The sequence below is a fragment of the Motacilla alba genome, chromosome 7 (genome assembly GCF_015832195.1).
Source record: "Motacilla alba alba isolate MOTALB_02 chromosome 7, Motacilla_alba_V1.0_pri, whole genome shotgun sequence".
NCBI lineage: Eukaryota > Metazoa > Chordata > Aves > Passeriformes > Motacillidae > Motacilla > Motacilla alba.
Genome location: NC_052022.1, coordinates 24,647,502 through 24,667,530, shown reverse-complemented (window position 1 = coordinate 24,667,530; position 20,029 = coordinate 24,647,502). Strand labels below are relative to the sequence as shown.

The following is a 20,029-nucleotide window of genomic DNA, read 5'->3' as shown; positions in this document are numbered from 1 at the left end:
CTTTGCATTGTGTTATTTGTGCTCCAATCTCTAGCATGGCTGTTTTTAGCTTTTGTATAAATCAGAAAATATAAAGAGGAAACAAAAAATTTTCCAGCTCTTTGTTTCAGAAGCATCATGTACTTCTCTGCAAGCCAACTACAGGCTCTTCTTCACTGAAAAGGCTGAGCAAAGGAAAAAGTACTACTACTAACACTTCCTACTTCTGGAAAGTCTGGGGCCATTACAAAGAGCAAGTATCTCTTTGTGACAATTCAGGCTTGCATTGATGTACTCAAGATTTACTCTGTGCCTGCCTCTCATTCAATCTAATTTTCTAAAAACATGCTTCTATGTATCTGCATAAACAGCCAATGAAAAAACATGTATTTGCTTAAAAGGACAAGGGAGAAGTGTCCCTCAGCCCACTAAAAAAGCTGCTGTGTCCTACCTTGTCACACACAGGCAGCCAGGCAAAAAATTCTGATGAACAGATTAATTCATAAAAGGAACATTACAGCACATCAGACACTCTCAGAGAAGATACTACTTGATTCAAACTCATATTATCAATAGCAATGAACTCCGGGCTTCCCTTCGAGTTTAGGAAACTGCAAATGCTCAAGGTTAACAATGAAGCAGAAAGAGGAACAAGAAGTTTCCATTTACCTGGATAGACACTAGGAGGAGATGGTGTGGGAACAGCAATGGGAACACCTACACTTCCACTTCCACTGTTCTCTCGACTGCTGCTCCGACTACTTGGGTGGCTTCCTCCACTACTGCCACTGCTGCTGTAAGAAACCAAAGTAACCAGGGTATGAATATCATGCTGAATGATCATGCTGAAACATAAGATCCCTCACAGGGCATCTTACGAAATCAGAGAAGTAACAGGGACCAGGTGAAAAGAAACAAGGATGATATAAACCCATACAAAGCTGGGCTTTCCTGAAACTCTCCACTTTGACTACAACACAAGAGGTTTTTTTTCAGTAAGTTAGCCTTAGTGAACTTGGCCAAAAATGAAGCACTTCCAGAACCTTGTTGAAAGCACATCATTCCAGGGTTGTTAAGCCCCTACAGAGGAAATAAAGACCTTTTTCCTATAACTTTAAAACGTATGGAGTGCTTAGACTGTGATTCATATGTTTCCATATGAGACTACTAAAGCCTAAAAGTTGTAAGATAGTAAAATTCAGATTTCTTATCTTTTTAAGTCCACTTGTTTAGCCATCCTCAAGTACTTATTATGTTTAAAAAGTAAAGATTTCAAGGAAAGTATTTAGATCTATCACATCATGAAACTAATTATCCTAGGAAAAAAACTAGTCTTCTGCAGAAGCCCTGGTAAAGCAGTTTGGCTTTAATCTATATTTGAAGTTATCAATATCCCCAAAACACTATGCTACAATTTCAGCTCTTCCATCTATAAACATCAAAGACTGTTCAAAAATGTCAAGTATCAGCATCTAAGCAGTCCTTCAACATGTAGAAGGCAAGCTGTGTACAAAGTCTTCCCCCAGTTTGGCAATCATTTAGTAAAGTAGCATCATGATCTACCTCCTTGAAAGACTTCACAATCTTAGTAATTCATTAAGTACTCTAAGTGAGATCACTGTAACTGAGGTGAACAGGGGATTAAGTGAATAATCTTAACATGATTCCCTGTTCTGGTTTCATTAGTGCTCATTCTCATCATGCCAATGAGATTGCCAGTCCACAGGGTGCATGAGGGAGCTTGCCGGCAGAGGGAGGTGCAGGTGGAGTTGCTGTTCCGCACGGGGGTTTCTGCCCCCGAGCGGGCCGGGCCGGTACCTGTAGGTGCGGTTGCGCTGGTTGACCGAGGCCGTTCTGACGGGGCTCTGCTGGGCCGGGGCCATGGTGCGCGTCGGGCTCGGCACGTAATCGTTGGGCACCACCGGGGGCCGCACCGGCTCCAGCGTGCGGTACGGGGAGTGCCGCCTGCACGGCACAAGCACACGCCAGAAGCCGGTTAGGGTAACGCACGCTAAACCAGAGACTGCTCACTCTCTGAAACACAGCTACATACCAGTCAGGAATGTGAGCTTAAAAAATGGGCTTTTTCTATCACTTTGCAGTACTTATTTTGTAGGATGAGGGGGAAAAAAGAATTAAGAATGTTCTTCAGGTACTTCAGCCTTCCTATCAGTAAACTCTGTGTTCCACATCCCATTCTTGTTTTAAAGGTAAGCCATTGTCTTGCATTAAAATAAAGCACCATGTTCTGTATGTAAATACATGAAAACACACCAGCAAACAGCATTCGTCCCACTAATAACACATTTTTGTAAGGTCAAAATCAGGTTCATAAACTTTGCATGAAATTACTTTCATCAAGCACAACACAAACAATGAACAGTGCCATGTACTCATTTTTCAGTTGTTTAGCACCACCTGCAAAAAACACAGCTAATGACATCTTACTCTACAATATGTAATTTTAAGTGTTCTGCACTGAGAAAAAGGCTCCTGTTGGGAAAGGCTGATGATGCCCACTGTCTTCTGCAGCAGCACACTAGCATACAAAGACATGATCAGTATAAGAGGATGCAGATATAACACCTCTTGACCTTTGTGAATGGTTAAAACAAAACCATGAAACCTCTCCCACTACAGAAAAATAAAGAATCTTCCCTCTTTTCCCTTCTGTTCTCCCACTCAGTAACTGCACTTACCCAATAGTTCCTTTTCCTGACATGGGTGGACTTGGTGGCTTCTGGGTGGGTGGTGTTGTGCGAGGCAGCCCACCCATCTTCATATTCTGGGTGCTGACCTGCATGAAAGAACGGGGACAAAAATGGCCTTCACTCAGCTCAGGGTCCAGGGGAGAGACACGGAGATGCCTTTAGCAATTAACTCTAAGTAGGGGAAGGTTTAAACAAACAAAAAAAATTGAGAGGCCATGCGTTTTATATGCAATTTCCACTCTGCTAGAAGTCAAGAGTTGTGCTCAAAGGACTCTTTATTACATAGTTTTTAGAAATTGTACAAAAAAGTGAATTTGCCTTCAGGCTATCACATAAATGTTAAATCTCTGAGAATACAGACATTGTACCTAACTTGGCTGAACCTCCCAGTCATCTTTTGAGAAAAAGGCAGTTATTTCACATGGCACTACTGAATGGTAAATTTGCACAAATATTTTTGAATACTGTTTAAAAATACTAAGGCTTATCTAACAGGCCACAATCTAACATGATTTACACAGATATGGAGAAGTCAAAGTAATCTATAAATATAATCTATTAATCTTTTAATGTTTTCACAGATTATAAAAAAATTTTAAAGTTATTTACTTTAAATATTAGTAACACACATATAAACATACAGAGAAAGCTATTTTGAAAAAAAATACAAAGGTGTGTTTTCATTACATCTGTAGCAATTTCATCTCTGAGAGTTTATAAATAAATGGACAGGGAGAAAAATATTAAGCAGCGATGTGACATAACTGCAGTTGTCCACTTCCCCTCTGTCAGGTAAAAATACTAATGAAGTAAATTTTACATAAAATAATTTACTCTAACTTCTTTCAAAAACTCATTTGCATCCCTGACTGATTAATCTAGGAATTGTAAACAATTGTTACCAATGTGCATTTTGCTTCCCTGCAGTCTGCCAGCCAAGCAAAATTCCCTCAATGCACGCATCCTTACAGGAATCAGTACACGGTCTGCTTACAAAACAGCTCGGATTTACGACTGCCTGAGCCATTGCTTAGGCACACAGAGATACTCAGCAAGCCTAAACAAGTGTGCTTACATCCCTCTCTCTCTTCTTCCTGTCATGCTCTATCTCACAGAATTTCTTCTTTCTAAAATGTAAGTCCTGGCTACTGCCCCCATCTCCCACAGAAAAACAAAACAGTGATCAAGGCACTCGAGAGTATTTGCAAATATTGTTGAAGGCAGATTACCCCTTCAAAATTTGACTCTAACAACTCGCTTAAAACCTTGGCAATGTTTAGATTTGTGAATTGATAAATATTGACAACAGAGTAAAGAGTAATACGTTCAGTATTCTAATCTACTGAAACTTGATTCTCTGTCTCTAAATAATCCCAATGCTATCACATTTTCAATCTGTAGGGAGGAAAAGAAAACCCAAGCATTGGAAGAGGTATTTTGTCAGATTCAAAAACAGATGTTTGGATTTAGTTGTGCAAGAGTACTCTGTAATGTCAATTTAAGACAAAATTATGATCCACAGCATTATAAAGTCCTTTAAGCCAACTCTAAGCAACAAGAAATCTCAAGTTAATTCAAGTGAGGGATGAGGTAAGCACTGAACTACAACTACTTAAAGGGAAAAGGGAAAGTGTAAAATGAAATATATTTTATTCTATACACGGAACATTTAAGAAATAGCAAAATCTGAATTTTTTTTTAAAGTTGCAGCACCCCCTGTATTTCCTCTTTAATTAAACATGCCTGTTTCACACACCTACCTATTTGAGTTTTCAAAAAAAGAAAACCCCACAAACAAAATCCACCTTAATTAAATGCTCACTGAATTGTCAGTTGCTGTATTTCAAACAGCCCACTCAGCCTCTGCTTTTGGGTGTCTTTAAATGCCAGACCAATCTGTGTGCCCCTGAATAGTCCATTTAGGGGTTTTAACTGGCTGCATGATTGTTTCTGATAAGATGATGTAATCACTGGCTATCGCTTTACAGTTAATATAAAATTACATATATTTATTACAAATAATGTTGTTATTTTATATACAACGACTGCAAGAACAAAAATGAACTTTAGGCATCCCCAGGGCTATGGCTACATGAAAAGAAAGGATGGCTGAGGTGGAGGATGCTGGAACGTCACACTGGGTACAGCCAGAAGTGGAGCTAACACTTGCTTCACCAACACAGAGCTCCGTGACTGCTTGATATTTTCATTAACACTGCAAATACCCTGATCCTTGAAAAGGATGGGAAGAAAGCTTTAGAAAATGTAGCCAAACAAAAAAATGACCCCTTTTTAGCACAGGAACTTAGCAAAAAGAAACCATCCTTAAAAAAACCCAACTTGAAAGATGAGGAAATTTACTGACAGTAGGTTTAGTTTCAGGGTCTCGGAAATTACTTTTCAACATTGAAATTGAACTGTTCAGAGAGCAAGTAATTAGAATTTACAAGGTTGTCTTCAAATCTGACAGGACTGATGGCTTTAAGATCAGCTTCTCTAAGTTAAACAACCCTGTGCAAGTATCTTCCCCTTTGACTTATTGCCAAATAATCACAGAAGAGAAATTTAAAAGATACAATTATTTCAACAGTTCTGATCAAAATGGACAGATCCTTGGAAATAAAAGCATGCAAGATGCTAAAGAAAATCTAAAACTGCACCAACACAACTGAGATTAAAGCACTGTAATATATACAGCTGTCTCCTTCTATAATAATTTCTACTGGGGGGGGGGGGAAGAAAGGCGATTAATGCCCCCTCTCTTCCAAACTTTACTGTATTGCCTTTTCTGTTTGCACATTTGGTTGTAAATACAGCTTCCATACACAAATCCTCACCCACACACATCCCTCTTACAAACATGTAAAATCTGAAGCAACAACCAGAACTCAAGGTCACATTTGCATTTGCTGTCAAGTTTAAAAAATTGTTTTTCTGGAGTAAGCTGGTATTTACCAGAACTTGCACTGTTTCAGACATCATTTCCCCTGGTTCTGCACAGCTGGAACATCCAGATGCAGCTGACTTAATGAGAGGGTGAAAGCAGAGGAAGGCATCTGTCTGATGGTGGTTGGTTTCAGCCCCACAGGCTGGGGCTGGTTTCTAGTTTAAATCTTGGAAATCATTTTAAGAAAATGCATAGCAAAGGACAGCCTGCAACCAGAAAGATAAAGGAATAACTGTCCGTGCCTTTGCTCACAACTGCACAGTTAACCAGCCAACCACTGTGTTTAGAACAGGAAAAAAAAAGAAAGAGAGGCAGTAATGACTTGGGCACAAAGCTAATGAAAAAATCACAGCTGACTGATGTAAAAGCAGGAAGACAACCCTGTAAACAGACAATAGGGCACAGGGTCTGTGCCTAATGCATGCAGGGATTTTTCAAATTATATTTTTTCCTCTTTCACAGAAAAAAAAAAAAAAACAACAAAATTACCAACAGAAGTTGTGGAACACCAAGAGATCTTGGTTAAGTTTTTTTTAACTGGATACCTTGCAGAAGCTTTTTATAGATGAATTAGCAAGCAGATGCACCACAGAAAAATAACTTCTACCAAAGCTGTAACTTTGTCAGCACTGGAGCTGGAATTGAAAGTTTTGCTGAGGAAGAAACCATAGAAACTACCTAAAAAGCAGATCCTTGGTAAGTAAGACATCCTAGAAAATGCTCTGGGATCCAGCTCCACAGTAACAGCTATAAAATGAACTGTAAAGAAATGGATCCCTATGGACCATTCTTTTTGAAAAGGGTGCAATAATACTTCATCCAATATTTTCTATTATTGAGCTACAGTTTTAGAAAGGTACCATCTGATGACTTCAAGATACAATATGGCACCGGCTAGAGCACGCAGAAAAACTGCCCTCTTAAGTTTAATTTTTTTAATAATTAAGACTCAATTGGCCAATTTCTATTTTTGGCAACTAGTTTTTCATAGATTCCAATGATCAAAACACCATCTTATGGTCCTACATATGACTGAGTTTCCTTCATACTTACATTTTTTTCAGCATTTAACATACTGAATTTCTTTAGCACTCCACTGTATAAAGAATTTGTACTGAAATAAATCAGCTAAAACTGATAAATTATGCAGTTCATTCAGTTTAATTTTCGGGAATATTTTCACAAGCCAACAAAAAAACCAGGAAGTGCAGAAATACACAGTTGGTGAGATATGGGAGCTGGTCAAGAGACTGCAAAGTATTTGCATCAATGTCCTGTATGTATGCAGATGTGAGGCACTTACCTGCAAGAAAGCAAGCACGGTGGGCTTTTTGGGGGATTGGCTTATTTTTGGTTGGTTGGTTGGTTGGTTGGTTGGTTTTTTACCACCAAAATCCTGAATACCAGATATTCAACACAATCAAACCTCAGAAGGAGCTACTTCTAAAGCTGGACACAGTCACAAATTTTTAAGTGATGCTTTAAATTCACACTGTATTTTCTAGAACTTTTAGGATGTCAAAAGAATAATTTTTGGCCCAAAATCTAGTAAGAAAAGGTGTCCTGTCAGTGATGTTTCACAGATTATATTCAGAACTTTCAGGCAGTTCCTCGAGCAATTTTATATCCAATTCTTGAGCAATTTTATATCCAATTACAGGAAAAAACACCCCAAGGCTGAATGAAAACTCCCTTCCATGCCTTGCTTCATCTTTTTAATGCTGCAGAGATGATGAATGGATTTTTGGCCCATCATCTGCTACCTCAAAGTAAATTTATTTTCAGGCTGTGCTCAGCCACTCAAATACTTACTGTGCATGTCTAATCAAACCATTTGCTTGTCAGCTCCTTAACCAGTTTATATGGAAGTGAAATGTATAAATTTCAGCCCTGTTTTGGCAAATGACCACAAGTAGAAGCTTCAAGCAAGTGAGCTTACTGGTTCTTACCACATCCACCCATGCAAAGTAATTGGAGAACCAAGTCTGGTGAATACAAAAAGGCTTAAACAATGTCATTTTCAACTGATTTTCCTCTGCCTTCTAACTGAAATTTTCTTCAAAATCTGTTTAAAATTTAAGTTACTCAGACACAAATCCAATGCTACAGTCAGTCAGTTTAATATTACAGCTGTTGGTTAAGGCTAAGGGTTTTTTGCAGTGACAAAAAAAGAAATGCAGGCTAAACACTTCATATCCAATCACTTTTAAGTGAAGTAAAATAACCATTCACACAGAATTGAGGTTACTAACTGCTTCTCACTCTTCTTTCAGCTCGATACACAGTGATTACAGTGAGACAAAGAATAACTCAGGTCTACTGAGAGATGCTGTGCAGCTTTTTGCCTTTTTTATTTTCTCTTTCAAACCCTCATGTTTTGCCAATGAGAAGCTGACTGACATGTTTGATTCCCCAAATCAAATTTCTGACTGGGTTCACTCTAGTAAATAAAGAAATTGTGTTATAACAAAAAATGTATTAATTCCAAACCTATAAAAAGAAAAAAAATATTTACTCTGAAAAGCTGTACAAAACTCTTATTGCCACTGCAGATAATGCCCAGGTATGTCAGTTCACATACAATCTATAATTACACAACTTTAAAACTTTTCTTAGGATAGTCATTACTGTTTATAAACTGCAACTGCAGAGAGCAACAAAGAAAATTGAGTTTGCAAATTGTTTTTTGAAGAACATGGAGAAGACCATCATCCAATACTAAATGTGTCCAGAATAAGACATATTCAGCATCAAAAGTACCCATGTTAAGTAAACAGACAGTAAAAAACAGGGAGGAGATATATTTTGCCATTCTCAAGTTAAAAGCATGTAAACACTAAGTGAGCAGAAATACTGTACACCTCACACACCTTTGTAAAAATAAATTTCAAATGACATGTGGGAATTCTCTCATGAATTACAAGTTTTCCATTGTCATCAGAGATGCTACATATCCTTAAATACCTGACTAAAAGTACCATCTGTCCTATTTCACAGGGACATCATGGAGATATCTACAGAAATAATTAGTTTTATAGGCAATCTCAGGAATTTGCAGGATTTTCTTTTAGTTTTTTTCAAGCATAGAAAATACTTTAAAATATTTCACATCAACTTGGAACTTCCTTTAATTAATATATTCATTCTGTATATTGGCATTCTGTGTTCTAAAATGCAGTTCCCTCATTACAATGGTGGCACCTGCTACTAAAAATCTTCCAGTCCCTCTTCCCCCAAACCAGCTGCACTTCAGGAGGAGGAGGATATCATCATACTCAATAAAGGGTATAACCTATCTATTAATTAATGTACTATGAACTCCACCATAATACCATGTAACTTAATTTAACTGCTTGTCTAATTGATTTGATGCTTTTTTTGCTGCTCCTGCAGCCCCTAAGACTACTAACATTTAAAGAATTTGACATACTTCAGCCTGAGTTCTTTGATGCACTATTCATTTAATATTCAACTAAATAAATCACTTATCTTGCTGTTTAACAGTTATTAAGTATTTTACACAATTATGAAATTTCTGGAAGTTTCCATAGATGAGTACCTTGAGTACTGCTATCAGTTTCTGAAAAAATTAAGAATACTGCAACTTTAAAAAATAATATACAGATTTGAATTTGTTTCACACCTTTGGAGCCCATTATCTGAGCAATCTCACACTGAAACATTAATCCCAATCAAACCGTAGCTTACACCGTATATAGGATAAAAAGAATATTACACAGGGGGAGGCTCATATTCAGCTGTTATCTATATTTTTGTCTACTCAAAGCTAGCACAACATCCCTCCCTCATAAATGATCTGCTAGATATGCTGAGGGCAGCTAATATTTTACCACAAGGCTTTTAAAATTAACTGTGTTAACTTCCATTCATAAACACATCAATTTATATCACAAAATGCTTATCCACAATGAGTGACTCAACAGAAGTTCTGTGACACAGAAGGGAGAGCGGGTGTTGTTTTAAACAATCTGTAGCATTGATGTCAATCATCTCCCCGTGTGTAATAATCTCAGAAGAAGAATGGAAATCCAGCCCTGGGGTTTCTTACCTTAAATCTAAGCAACCACTTAATGCATAAATGGAGCAAATAAAAGAGGTAAGGAAAAAAAGCATTGAAAGGTTAGTTGGAACTTCAGGATATGAAGAGAAAGGAAAAAGAAAGAAAAAAGTTAAGCATTCAGCATTAACAAAATAATGTATCAGTAGATCATAGAAAGAGTGGTTAAAGCAGAATGTCATGAACAAAAGATCTTCAAGCTGAAACTTTTTATATACATTGACCACAAAGCCTTTAAATTATTACTTTAACATTCAAATGCTTGTACACTGTTTACTCAAGTTCTTAAAATACAATGCTAACAAAAAGGCAGCTTCTTTCAAAATGTATCAGGAGATGTAGATGGATTAACTTCAGAGATTAATTTATTTGAGCTGTCAAAGACTTATTTGAACCTCATCAATGAGTCTGAGCTCATTTAAATTGTTTACATGCATTAGCACATTTACAAGTAGCTGAAATGGAAGCTTCCAACATATTAAGCTAATGCATGTTCTTTTGTAGAGAATGCTGTTAGTTAACTTGGTGCCATGAGATCTCTCTTGAACAAATATCAAGAGAAATCATTCTGTCTTGTAAGAAGTACAGCACTCTTTATAGACACTGTACCACATATCCACATTTCCTAAAGTATAAATTAAGACATTAATCAACAGCAAAATCTTACTTTAAAGCGTAAGTGCTAGCTTTTTGACACTAAGTTCTGCATCTTACTGGCACAATGTCATACATCTTTCTCCATAGTAATTTCTTTTAAAATTACTTGTCTTTCCCTTTGAATGATCTGCTTTTAGTTCAATTTATCTAACTGTATAATTAAATTTGTTACACTTTCTGCAGCACTGAACAGTAAATATTCAGGTAAATATTTAAATATTCAAATAAATAATTATTTAAATATTTGGATAAATAGTAGAGCATCCAGAGTGAGTGATTTGTTCCATCAATTTAGGAGAGACCCTGCTCTACTACAAAGAAACCTAATCTGATTTACTAGAAAATCTCCTGTCTTAGAGTTTAAAGTTCTGTGGATCAATTAACCAATATGGTCTCTGCCTCATAGAGCTACACTGGAGAACCAGGCCCCCTGTACTGGCCACAGTGGTCACTTACACTGGAAGGTCCATCTGCAGAGACCCCAGCAGCACTGCCTGATAGCTACAATGCCTAAATACACACCTCTCTGAAGGGAGCACTTGGTTTTTTTCCATTCTCTTGATTAATGAAGTCTTTGGTGGGAAGAATAGGCTGGCAGACTTTGTAACTTGGGAAACATTTGAAAAGAATTGAAAGCAAGTCTCTTTCACACAAAAGATTCTTTAGATTTTTGCAGCATTGTAGCTTCAGGGAGGGAAGGTAAGGAGGAACTGCTGGGATGATACAGAGGCACTTGAGTCCTCTCACATCTATTTAGAAACCATCCTCTAGGGCAACCCTTCCTGAACATTGTCTCCACTACGCTTCAAATTTCTGAATGGAAGGAAGAAGATGCTTAAGGGCCTGTACCACTTCTCTCAGCATGGCATACTGAATTTCTCAGCCAAGGATTCTCCCTTTTATGTCTGTATTATTCTGTCCAGCTTGCCATCTTTCTCAGGGACTGCAATGAATGTCTGCTGCATCAGCATTTTGACTGGCCTGAAAATATGTAATTCCAGGTCCAAGTACTGGAGCAGAAGCTCTTCAGCAGAAAAAGGACAAAAAATGCAGACTGAGGAACCCTGATGCTAACTGGAACTTCAACGCTGTTTATGCAACTCCTTCTGAATGTTCACTTGAAGGGAAGAGTATCACAGCTCAAACAATAAAGAGCTATATATACACAAATTTAAAGCTTCTACATGTTTCATTTTTTTCTCTCTGTTCTAGAGCCAGAGATCTAATAAACTAATCTGCAGTTATTCAAGCAGAACAAAAACAGGTTCATAAGCACAACTGGCCACCTTTTCCCCTATCAGCAGGAAAACTGTTCTTTCTTCTGTCCTAAACACAGGATTAACCTAACTGGAACACATTTACAATCTTAAGGATAGCATGACTTCAAGTTTTCTAAATATTGTTTCACAAGTGCACAATATTTCTTCATTTTCTAGATAAACATAGTACATGGTAAATATAATTTAAGTCTATCACAAGCATAACAAATGGATGCAAAACATACTCGAGTCATCATCCATTTGATGAACTATGTTCTTTTAGAAGAACATAATTCATTGCATCTTAGTATGCCTGCTACATTGAGGTAAGTGGGATACCAATTATAATGATTTAGAGCCAGTGCTAAATAAAATTGTGCTGCAGAGCAATTAAAAACTATTCTTTAATGAGTTCTAAAATGATCCCCCTAAAACAAAAAGTGATGATTAAAATATTAGCAACAGCAATCCTACAGGTTAATATGCTCCATCCATATCCACAAGGAGATCTGCTGACCTGCATAAATTCAAAATTGGTAGCAGATTTTAACACACAACTGGTAATAATTTCCTGATCAAAACTGTAGTTAATAAAGTTTTGTATGTTTCTTTATTTGTCTTTTCTAAAATCTGTTCAGAGGTCGATTATTTGGGTAAGAAATGGGAGGAAGGAGATTTTTATCCAGTTAACAAACAGGATATTGAAAAGACCTTAAGTAAAACTGCTTGGGAAAGATACTTAAACTGCTCAGAATCTGAATTTTAAAAGTTAGGTTAAACAACCTATTGCCATTCAAATGGCCATCCAAGCAGATAAATCGAAAAGGGCAACAGAGATACCCAGTTACAAGTCAAGCAAAAGAAATTCTGGTGTACTTGACTGGAAGAAGCATCTTACCTTACTGCTACTTAGCAGGTTTACACATTTGTTAGTTTGCCTTGTAAAAATGACATCATTTTGTGCTATTTACCTGTCATTTCCTGGAACTTTAATACTGTCAGTGTTCTCATTTCCGTGTTTGTTTTCCTGGCAGCACAAGTTAACAATGAGCTCACGCCTGCTAAGACTGTGCTTATATTCAGGATGTGCTTTTAAAAACATATACCTAACCTGACACATGATATTACTGCTACTGTGTACACTGATCTAACAGCCACCAGTTGTATCTCAGTCCGATCTCTGCCCTGAAATTCCTTCTTTTTTCCTTATCTTGAAAGGGAAAACCAGCTGGCTTTAAACTTGGCAGTAATATTCCCATCCCAAAACCCCATATGGCACAAAAGTTGTAGAGAGTTCCCTTTAACAAAGCACATCAATGGGTTTGTGTATAACTGACCCTGGCAGAAAGAAGAAAAGGGAGCCCAGAACATTTCTCAGGCAAACCCTTCCTTTACAGGAGTGTCAAAGTAAACCAGTAGCAATTACAGCTGGATCACACTCTGTGGTGCTAATCCAGCAGAAAAGTGATGGTCATTAGCCCTTCAGCCCTCATGTATATCCCTGGCAACGGACCCACACAATAATCGCAGCATCACACAAGTAGATATTCAGAAGCATTTTGAAGGTGAGACTCACAGTCCCAATCAGAAATCAGATTCAGTGAGTTTGCAACATTTAAAAACAGTGGGACAAGAGAAGGGGAAGGGACAACTGGAAATCGGACAGGACTCCTCTCATGTTTACAGACACATTGTCCAGGCAAGGAGAAACTGGTATATTACCATGAAAAGCATCAGGTTATTTTGAAAATATACAAAGACAATGAATTTGCAGTTTGGCTGTTTTAACAATATCACCTACCTTCACTCCATGTCCAATATCATCTAGAATTGTATAATCAATAGGTTTCCTGATGTAGCGAACTGGTCGCTCCAAGTTAGCTGGTGCAATGATTTTGTGAGTTCTTGAGGTGTTTTTGTTTGTAGTCAAGATACCAATTTCTCTTCTAGCAACTTTCTCTTTGTGAATGTCCACCGTCTACAAAAGACGCAGTGTATTTACTAACAGTGGTATGCATTGGAATACAGAGTCAGTATCAAAAAAAAATTAAATCAGTTCTAATGTTTTGAAGATCTCTACGCTGTACTAAACATATCACTACATATACTTGATTGTAACATCTTTCTTCAACTTACTGCTGAATTTACCACCTCTAAAGCCACACTAACAGCTGGGGGACCTTTGGGTTTTCTGTTATCCTCACTCTTTCAGTTTCAAAAACCTTCCTTCTCCTTTCCATTCTTAGTGGTTTGCATCAATTTACTGACACCGTTTTATAAGATTCCTTCACATATCCTTTTTTATTTTACAACTGCTCTCTAAGCTTGTCTTTGACATAGACTTCAACTAGATGAAGTGTAAGGATGCCTCCCCAAAACTTAATTTTAAGACCTGAAAAACAAACCACAAGGAGGTCTTCTCGCACTGCAAAAGTTTGCTAAATTAGGACTGGTAATCTTATGATAGAATAAAATTTCACTTAGACAAATCAAGAAAGTATTTTGGTCATTACAACTCACTCATCACAAAGCAATGATTAAATGTTAGAACACGTTCCATACTAATGCACCGACAATAAAGCCAGAGGTTAAGCCCATTGCCTTCCCTTTGGATGCCCAGGGCCAACTTTATGAACTAAAATCAGTACCACAGGAAAATCTTTGGTGTAAGACAAAGTCCTGCTCAAAATTCATTGCCTAAAAACATGTACGTGAATGTTGTTAGGTAACAAGAGTAAGAAAATGCTACCAAAAAGTCCACTTATCTCTTGGTGAAAAATGCTACCAAAAAGTCCACATATCTCTTATATGAAAATATTATCTCTTAAATCATGGGCCATGGACTTCCTTGCCTTATTTAAACAAAAAATAATTGTTTGTTCACAAAAACAGCTTTCACTATAGGAAATTTGCTAAACTGTGAACCAAAGTTTCAGCGACAGGATAAAAAACAAAAGTAAAAACAGTCAGAACCACCACCACCACCATAAGGATTTCTAAACAGTCAGAGATTTCTTGTTACCACTTCAGTAATCATGAATGGCTCCAGAAACACTTTTCACAGTTTTGAACCAAGCTTTGTGGCAACTGGGGAACAGGTACAAATGAGAACTCACTTTTGTAACACACATTTTTGTCTATTTTATTTTTCTGTGGGTAGGCACTGGGGCAGTGGGGTTGGCTACACTCTTTTACCTGCTGTTTGTGCTACTGATACCAAAACAAGCTAATGGAACCTGTGCTACCTTGAACAAACATCACAACCTTTAAAATGACCAAAAAAAAAATTTTAGGAACCCAAACCAACCCCCAAACTACTTCCAAGAAATTGCTTCTTTGCATTATTTCCAGGGAAGGATTTCCACAAATACCTGGGGTGAGCTTACAGTACTATCACGAAGATTGCCTAGTACTTCCCAGCAACATATTTTCAAGATTTTGTAACTTTGCTGAAATTAGGCACTGACTACAGCTTTGTCATGTACATTCTGCCACTCTAGTTCTACCTGCCTAGAACTGTAAGGTTTCCACTAAAGGTACATAGTTATTTCTTAAAATAGAGCTATAGAAAAATAGATTTTAAGGTCAAAATGTATTGGCAAATCTCACTTTGGAAAGCTCGAGTTTGTTGAGCAATGAATTTAATAGGGGTAGTTGAACTATCTGGGACACCCACACAAAAGTACACCCAGATTTGGGCAATATATAAATTCTGCAGGAACTCACAGTTCACACAAGTGTTACAAAAACACATGTATTTCTGCAGGTACTTAACAAGTAAACCACTCTTCAATGCATTTGCCAAGGTACTTTCTGAAGCTCCTCAAGATGACCAGGACTATACACCAACCCCCAATACAGCAGTGCAGGTTAGATCTTCACAGCTCTTACAGTGCTATATTTATGGTATAAGCACAAGTGCAAACAGAGCACAACAACATTTTCCAGGCCAGAGTACCTAAAGTACACCATTCTGCATCAGGGTAAGATGTAAGATTTCATCTTCCATCTCAGGCTTTTATCCCTTCTCTGTACTAGACCTTTGCTTTACAGCATAGGGAATAGGAGCACACATTCTGGAAAAGACGGTCTACAGATTCCTCATCTCACCAGCCACAGGGCACACACTGTCTTAAGAAGCTGAAGATACGTGATGGCAACAGCTTAGGAGGACAGTCTCATGACTGATACACCACTGATGAATTCAATCTCTACTGCAAACTTTATCTGTGGTCTAGACATGTCACTGAAGAACTGCAGAGACGTGACTTTTGTATGTTCTTTGTCTCACAGGCTCCTGATACCATTTGCTAGAATGTTAGAAAACTTCAGCTGCAATAGCAGCTGCACTTCAGGATGTACTGGAACATCAAAATCTTATAGGTCCGAATCTGGTGCTTCAAAACCATTTTCATGCCTTGGATATTGGACTCAGAGCCTTAATTTCAATCCAGAAATCGAAAAGAAAGTTATTAGTGCAGGGTTGGTAAGATGATTTCTCACTTTCTATTTCAAGTGCTAGAACTCTGCAACTTTGAATATGTTTTTTCGGTACTTTCTGATGTAATTATCTACTAATATAATGCAAGTACAGATATTTAATGCTCATGTTACTGTAGCAATGGTATCCTGGCCCTGTGCAAAGCTGTTTCCATGAATGAAGAGTGAGTTTTCAATAGGAGCCACGGGTACAAGCAGCTTCCTTAAGGACTATGGTGATCATGAGGCATGACTACAGTAACAAACAATGAAGTGCACAAAACCTAATTAAAATCTGAAGCTCATCTGGTGGGATTTCCCTTGCATTATGATTCAGAAAATCTTTTTGAACTTGAATAGCTACAGAATGACTAAATGTATATAAACTGCACCTAATTCTGGTCCACACACCTAAAATGGTACTGAAAAGCATTATGCTGGCAGTTTTCCAAACACTTCATTTTCTTGTTTAGTAGACTATGGAAGTCATGAGATCATAATACACCCATAAAATAGCACAAAGGAACACTGCAGTATTCCATTAGTAGAGGAGGTAACAAAGATTAACCTGCTACTAAAGAAAATGAAAACATTTATCCTCAACACACAGGTAATTATTACCCCCAGTACTAACATAAATCCCTTATCAAGACAGGAGAATGCACCAAAATGTTTATTCATTAGTTTAGAAAGTTCTAAAGAGAAGTTTTTGGGGTTAGAGCTGGACTAACAAAACATCTGGCTTGAAAACTCTGTTAGAAAAAGCAGACGGGATACACTGTGCCCTTCTACAATTTAAAACCCTATTTTCTAACATGAAATTTTGGACGCCTGACTGCATTATTATGCTTTTAAAAATTTGTTTCAGATATCTCTATTACCTTTGCCAAAAGCTTTTATGTGACAGTTTGTTAGAGGTTAGGCTCATTACCATCATCTTTTCATATGCTTTCCAAGATCCCTGCAATAGCCAAGGGAGAGCTTAAGAGGAAAAATAAGTATGAACCATCACTTTTTTTTTTTCCATTAGGAATTTTCTGGCCATTTTGAAACATAAGTTTTCATACTGAATTCAAAAAAGCCAGTCTCAAGCTCTGCAAATATTAAAACAAAAAAAAACCATGAAATAATTTCTGGGAAAGTTAACACTACTTACAAGTTCACTTAGAAGTCACTGAACTCATGAGTTTTGAGAAATATTCTCTTCTACCAGCAAACAAAATTTCTCAAAGTATTAAGTTAGCATTTAACTAACTTAAGTTAGTTTTGGCTGGGACAGAATTCATTTTCTTCCCAGTGTGGGGTGGTATTTTGGATTTGTGCTGTAAACAGAGCTGATAACTCCAGGATGTTTTAGTTACTGCTGAGCAGCGACTGCACAGAGTCAAGGCCTTTTGTGCTCCCCATCCCACCCACCACTGGGTAGCCTGGGGTGCACAAGAAGGTGGAAGGGACACAGCTGGGACAGCTGGCCCTGCTGACCCAGGGCATGATGCTCCACACGGCCTCATGGTCAGCAGCCCCAGGCTGGGGAGCCTGGCTGGGCACTGCTGCCTGGGGACTGCCTGGGCAGCTCTCAGCTGCTGCTGCTGCTGCTGAGCAATTGCTTTCATTTGCAGCCTTTCTTCTTGGGTTTGGTTTCTCTCCTAAATATTAATTTTCTATATTATTATTATCATCATCATTAAAGAGATACGTACATATCTCAACCCACAAGTTTTCTCACTTTTACCCTTCTGATTTTCTACCCATAGCCTTTTAGGGGGAAGTGAGTGAGCAGCCATGTGGTGTTTAGTTGCCAGCTGAGGTTAAACCACAACCACAAACATGTTGAAAGTCTGAATTACAGTGAAATTTCAGAGATAAGAGTCTCCAGAAGCCTTAATTTGTTCCTCTTCTCAAACCATTCTAATTTAAATTTATAAATTAACTGTCAGTCTGGTAGTCTAGGCTTTTAAAATTCCATTTCAAAAATCTTAGAAGAAAATGTTGCTTAAATGAGTATTGCTGGACTTTTATTTTCAATTAATCTTATTAATTTGATGCAATTAAAACTAATTGCAAATTACCTTGAAAACTGGATCATTACTTTAAAATTAGCAACTGCCTAATATTGACATGTTGGAAATGTGACAGTAATTGTCTCAAGTTGCATGCAATTTATACATAAAAAAAGATATCATAATGCTAAAAAATGCCGAAAAACTACTTGTTCCATAAACAGATAACATGCCCTGTGCAAAACTGGCCTTGCATCACCATTTTTGAAGTGTTTTCTATTCTTGTGCCTTGCAACAATAAGACAACTGAGAAAGGTCACAAACCTTTACAGACTTTTCAGTGCAAAGTCCAAGTGAACTTCCCTGCAGAGACTGAGCAGCTCGCAGATGTTGGTACAGCCCAGCTAAGCAGCAGCTGCTGCCTGCAGGGAATCCGAGGCTGCAGTCTATTCACTGCCTGCTCTCACAGCCAAGAGCGTGGCAGTTCTGAAAGGGGAGGGTGTAGCACACCTCCCCAACACAGTGCCACTGGAGAAAACTCATCGCTACTACTCATCTTTGTGATAACGTGCTCGTTTATATAATTAGCAGCAGAGTTTTAAAAATGACCTTGCTAAACCTGAAAAAACATTTCTCATCATACAAATATTAAAACCTGAAAATCTGCCAGATTAATTTAAAGAATGTGGATGCTAGTAACATTTCACAGTGACTGCTAACTTGAAAGCCGAAAGATATTTTTTTAACAAGTATAAATATTTGTACATATGATCTGTATTTAAGATTTAAATTCATAGTCAAATACGAAACACTGTGTATCATCTCGTTCTGGACAAGGTTCAAGAAGGCAAGTAAGAATAGATTCATCAGCTTTCAGACCAAACCAAAGTAATTCTAATTTTTAAAGCAATAGGATTTAATCACTTGCATAAAAATAGTTTCAATAGTAACAATTTCCTTATTCACAACCTATACGCAACTTGAAAAAGCACATATTATTATCAGCTTCCTTTTCAGATCTTTGATTAGGTTGGCATTTAGAAGGAAACACAGAAAGGGATTTAAATTGGCTTTCTACCAATGAACAGAGAATCACAGTATTTTATCTTACAAAGTTAATCACACCTCTCCCAGTCTGAGCTACTTGTACAAAACAAGCACTTCGGGAAAAATTTTCATACCAAGCACCAAATGATTCTGCTCCCTTCTTTGGAGCATACTGGAATCCCAAATGAGAATTAAAAGCAGGATTCCATAAAGATATCACAATTTGCATATATTGCTTTCTAAACTTAGAAACCAAGACCTACTGACCAAAGCATTTATGCAAAAATTAATTTACTATCTGTAATTACCAACCTGTTTTCTGTTCTATGTAACTGACTTCATTTCAACTCAGTCTGACTGAAATCCTAATTTGGCAGTGAGGTATTACACCACAACACACTTTCAGTGCTGTTAGAAAAAGCTCACCAAACTTTACACCCAAGATAAACACTAGGGAAACCTTCTGCAGATTAGGCTAATTTCAGAAGTATAACCAAATTTCTTGAAAATAAATTATTTGTTTATAGAAAAACTGTGTATAACCCTGGAAATTAAGGCACACTAATCTACATCATTGGTATTATGGGAGAAGCCACTTCCAAACACATTAACTTAACTTAGTAAAGTTCCTTGGATCAATACACTTCATGTATAAAATATCCAAAATTTAAATACTGTTTGCCCCTCTGATATTATTTCTTCCATAAAGATTTGGGGAGCATCCTATATACAGATGCACCTGAAACAAACCAACAAAAAAATCCCCCCAAACAAACTAGCAGTGTTTAAAAAAAAATCCATCACAGATTTTATTTTTTTTTTGGTTGTTCAAGCTCAACCTATGAAATTTTGCAGATACATCTTCATTAAGT

General features: G+C 37.4%; 1 protein-coding gene across 19 annotated transcripts in view; it reads right to left on the bottom strand.

Moving 5' to 3' along the window:
• Positions 1-20,029, bottom strand: part of ABI2 (abl interactor 2) — a 65,612-nt gene that overhangs the window by 17,767 nt on the left and 27,816 nt on the right. For 5 of the 19 annotated variants that reach the window (XM_038142965.1, XM_038142961.1, XM_038142968.1 and 2 more), the window contains exons 3-7: positions 13,433-13,609; positions 9,707-9,724; positions 2,679-2,776; positions 1,798-1,944; positions 649-773 (exon numbers count right to left, since the gene is read on the bottom strand). In XM_038142965.1, coding sequence (XP_037998893.1) covers positions 649-773; positions 1,798-1,944; positions 2,679-2,776; positions 9,707-9,724; positions 13,433-13,609 — 565 coding nt within the window. The remainder of the gene's footprint in view (positions 1-648; positions 774-1,797; positions 1,945-2,678; positions 2,777-9,706; positions 9,725-13,432; positions 13,610-20,029) is intronic. The other 14 variants (XM_038142964.1, XM_038142967.1, XM_038142971.1 and 11 more) reach the window with 5 other exon arrangements.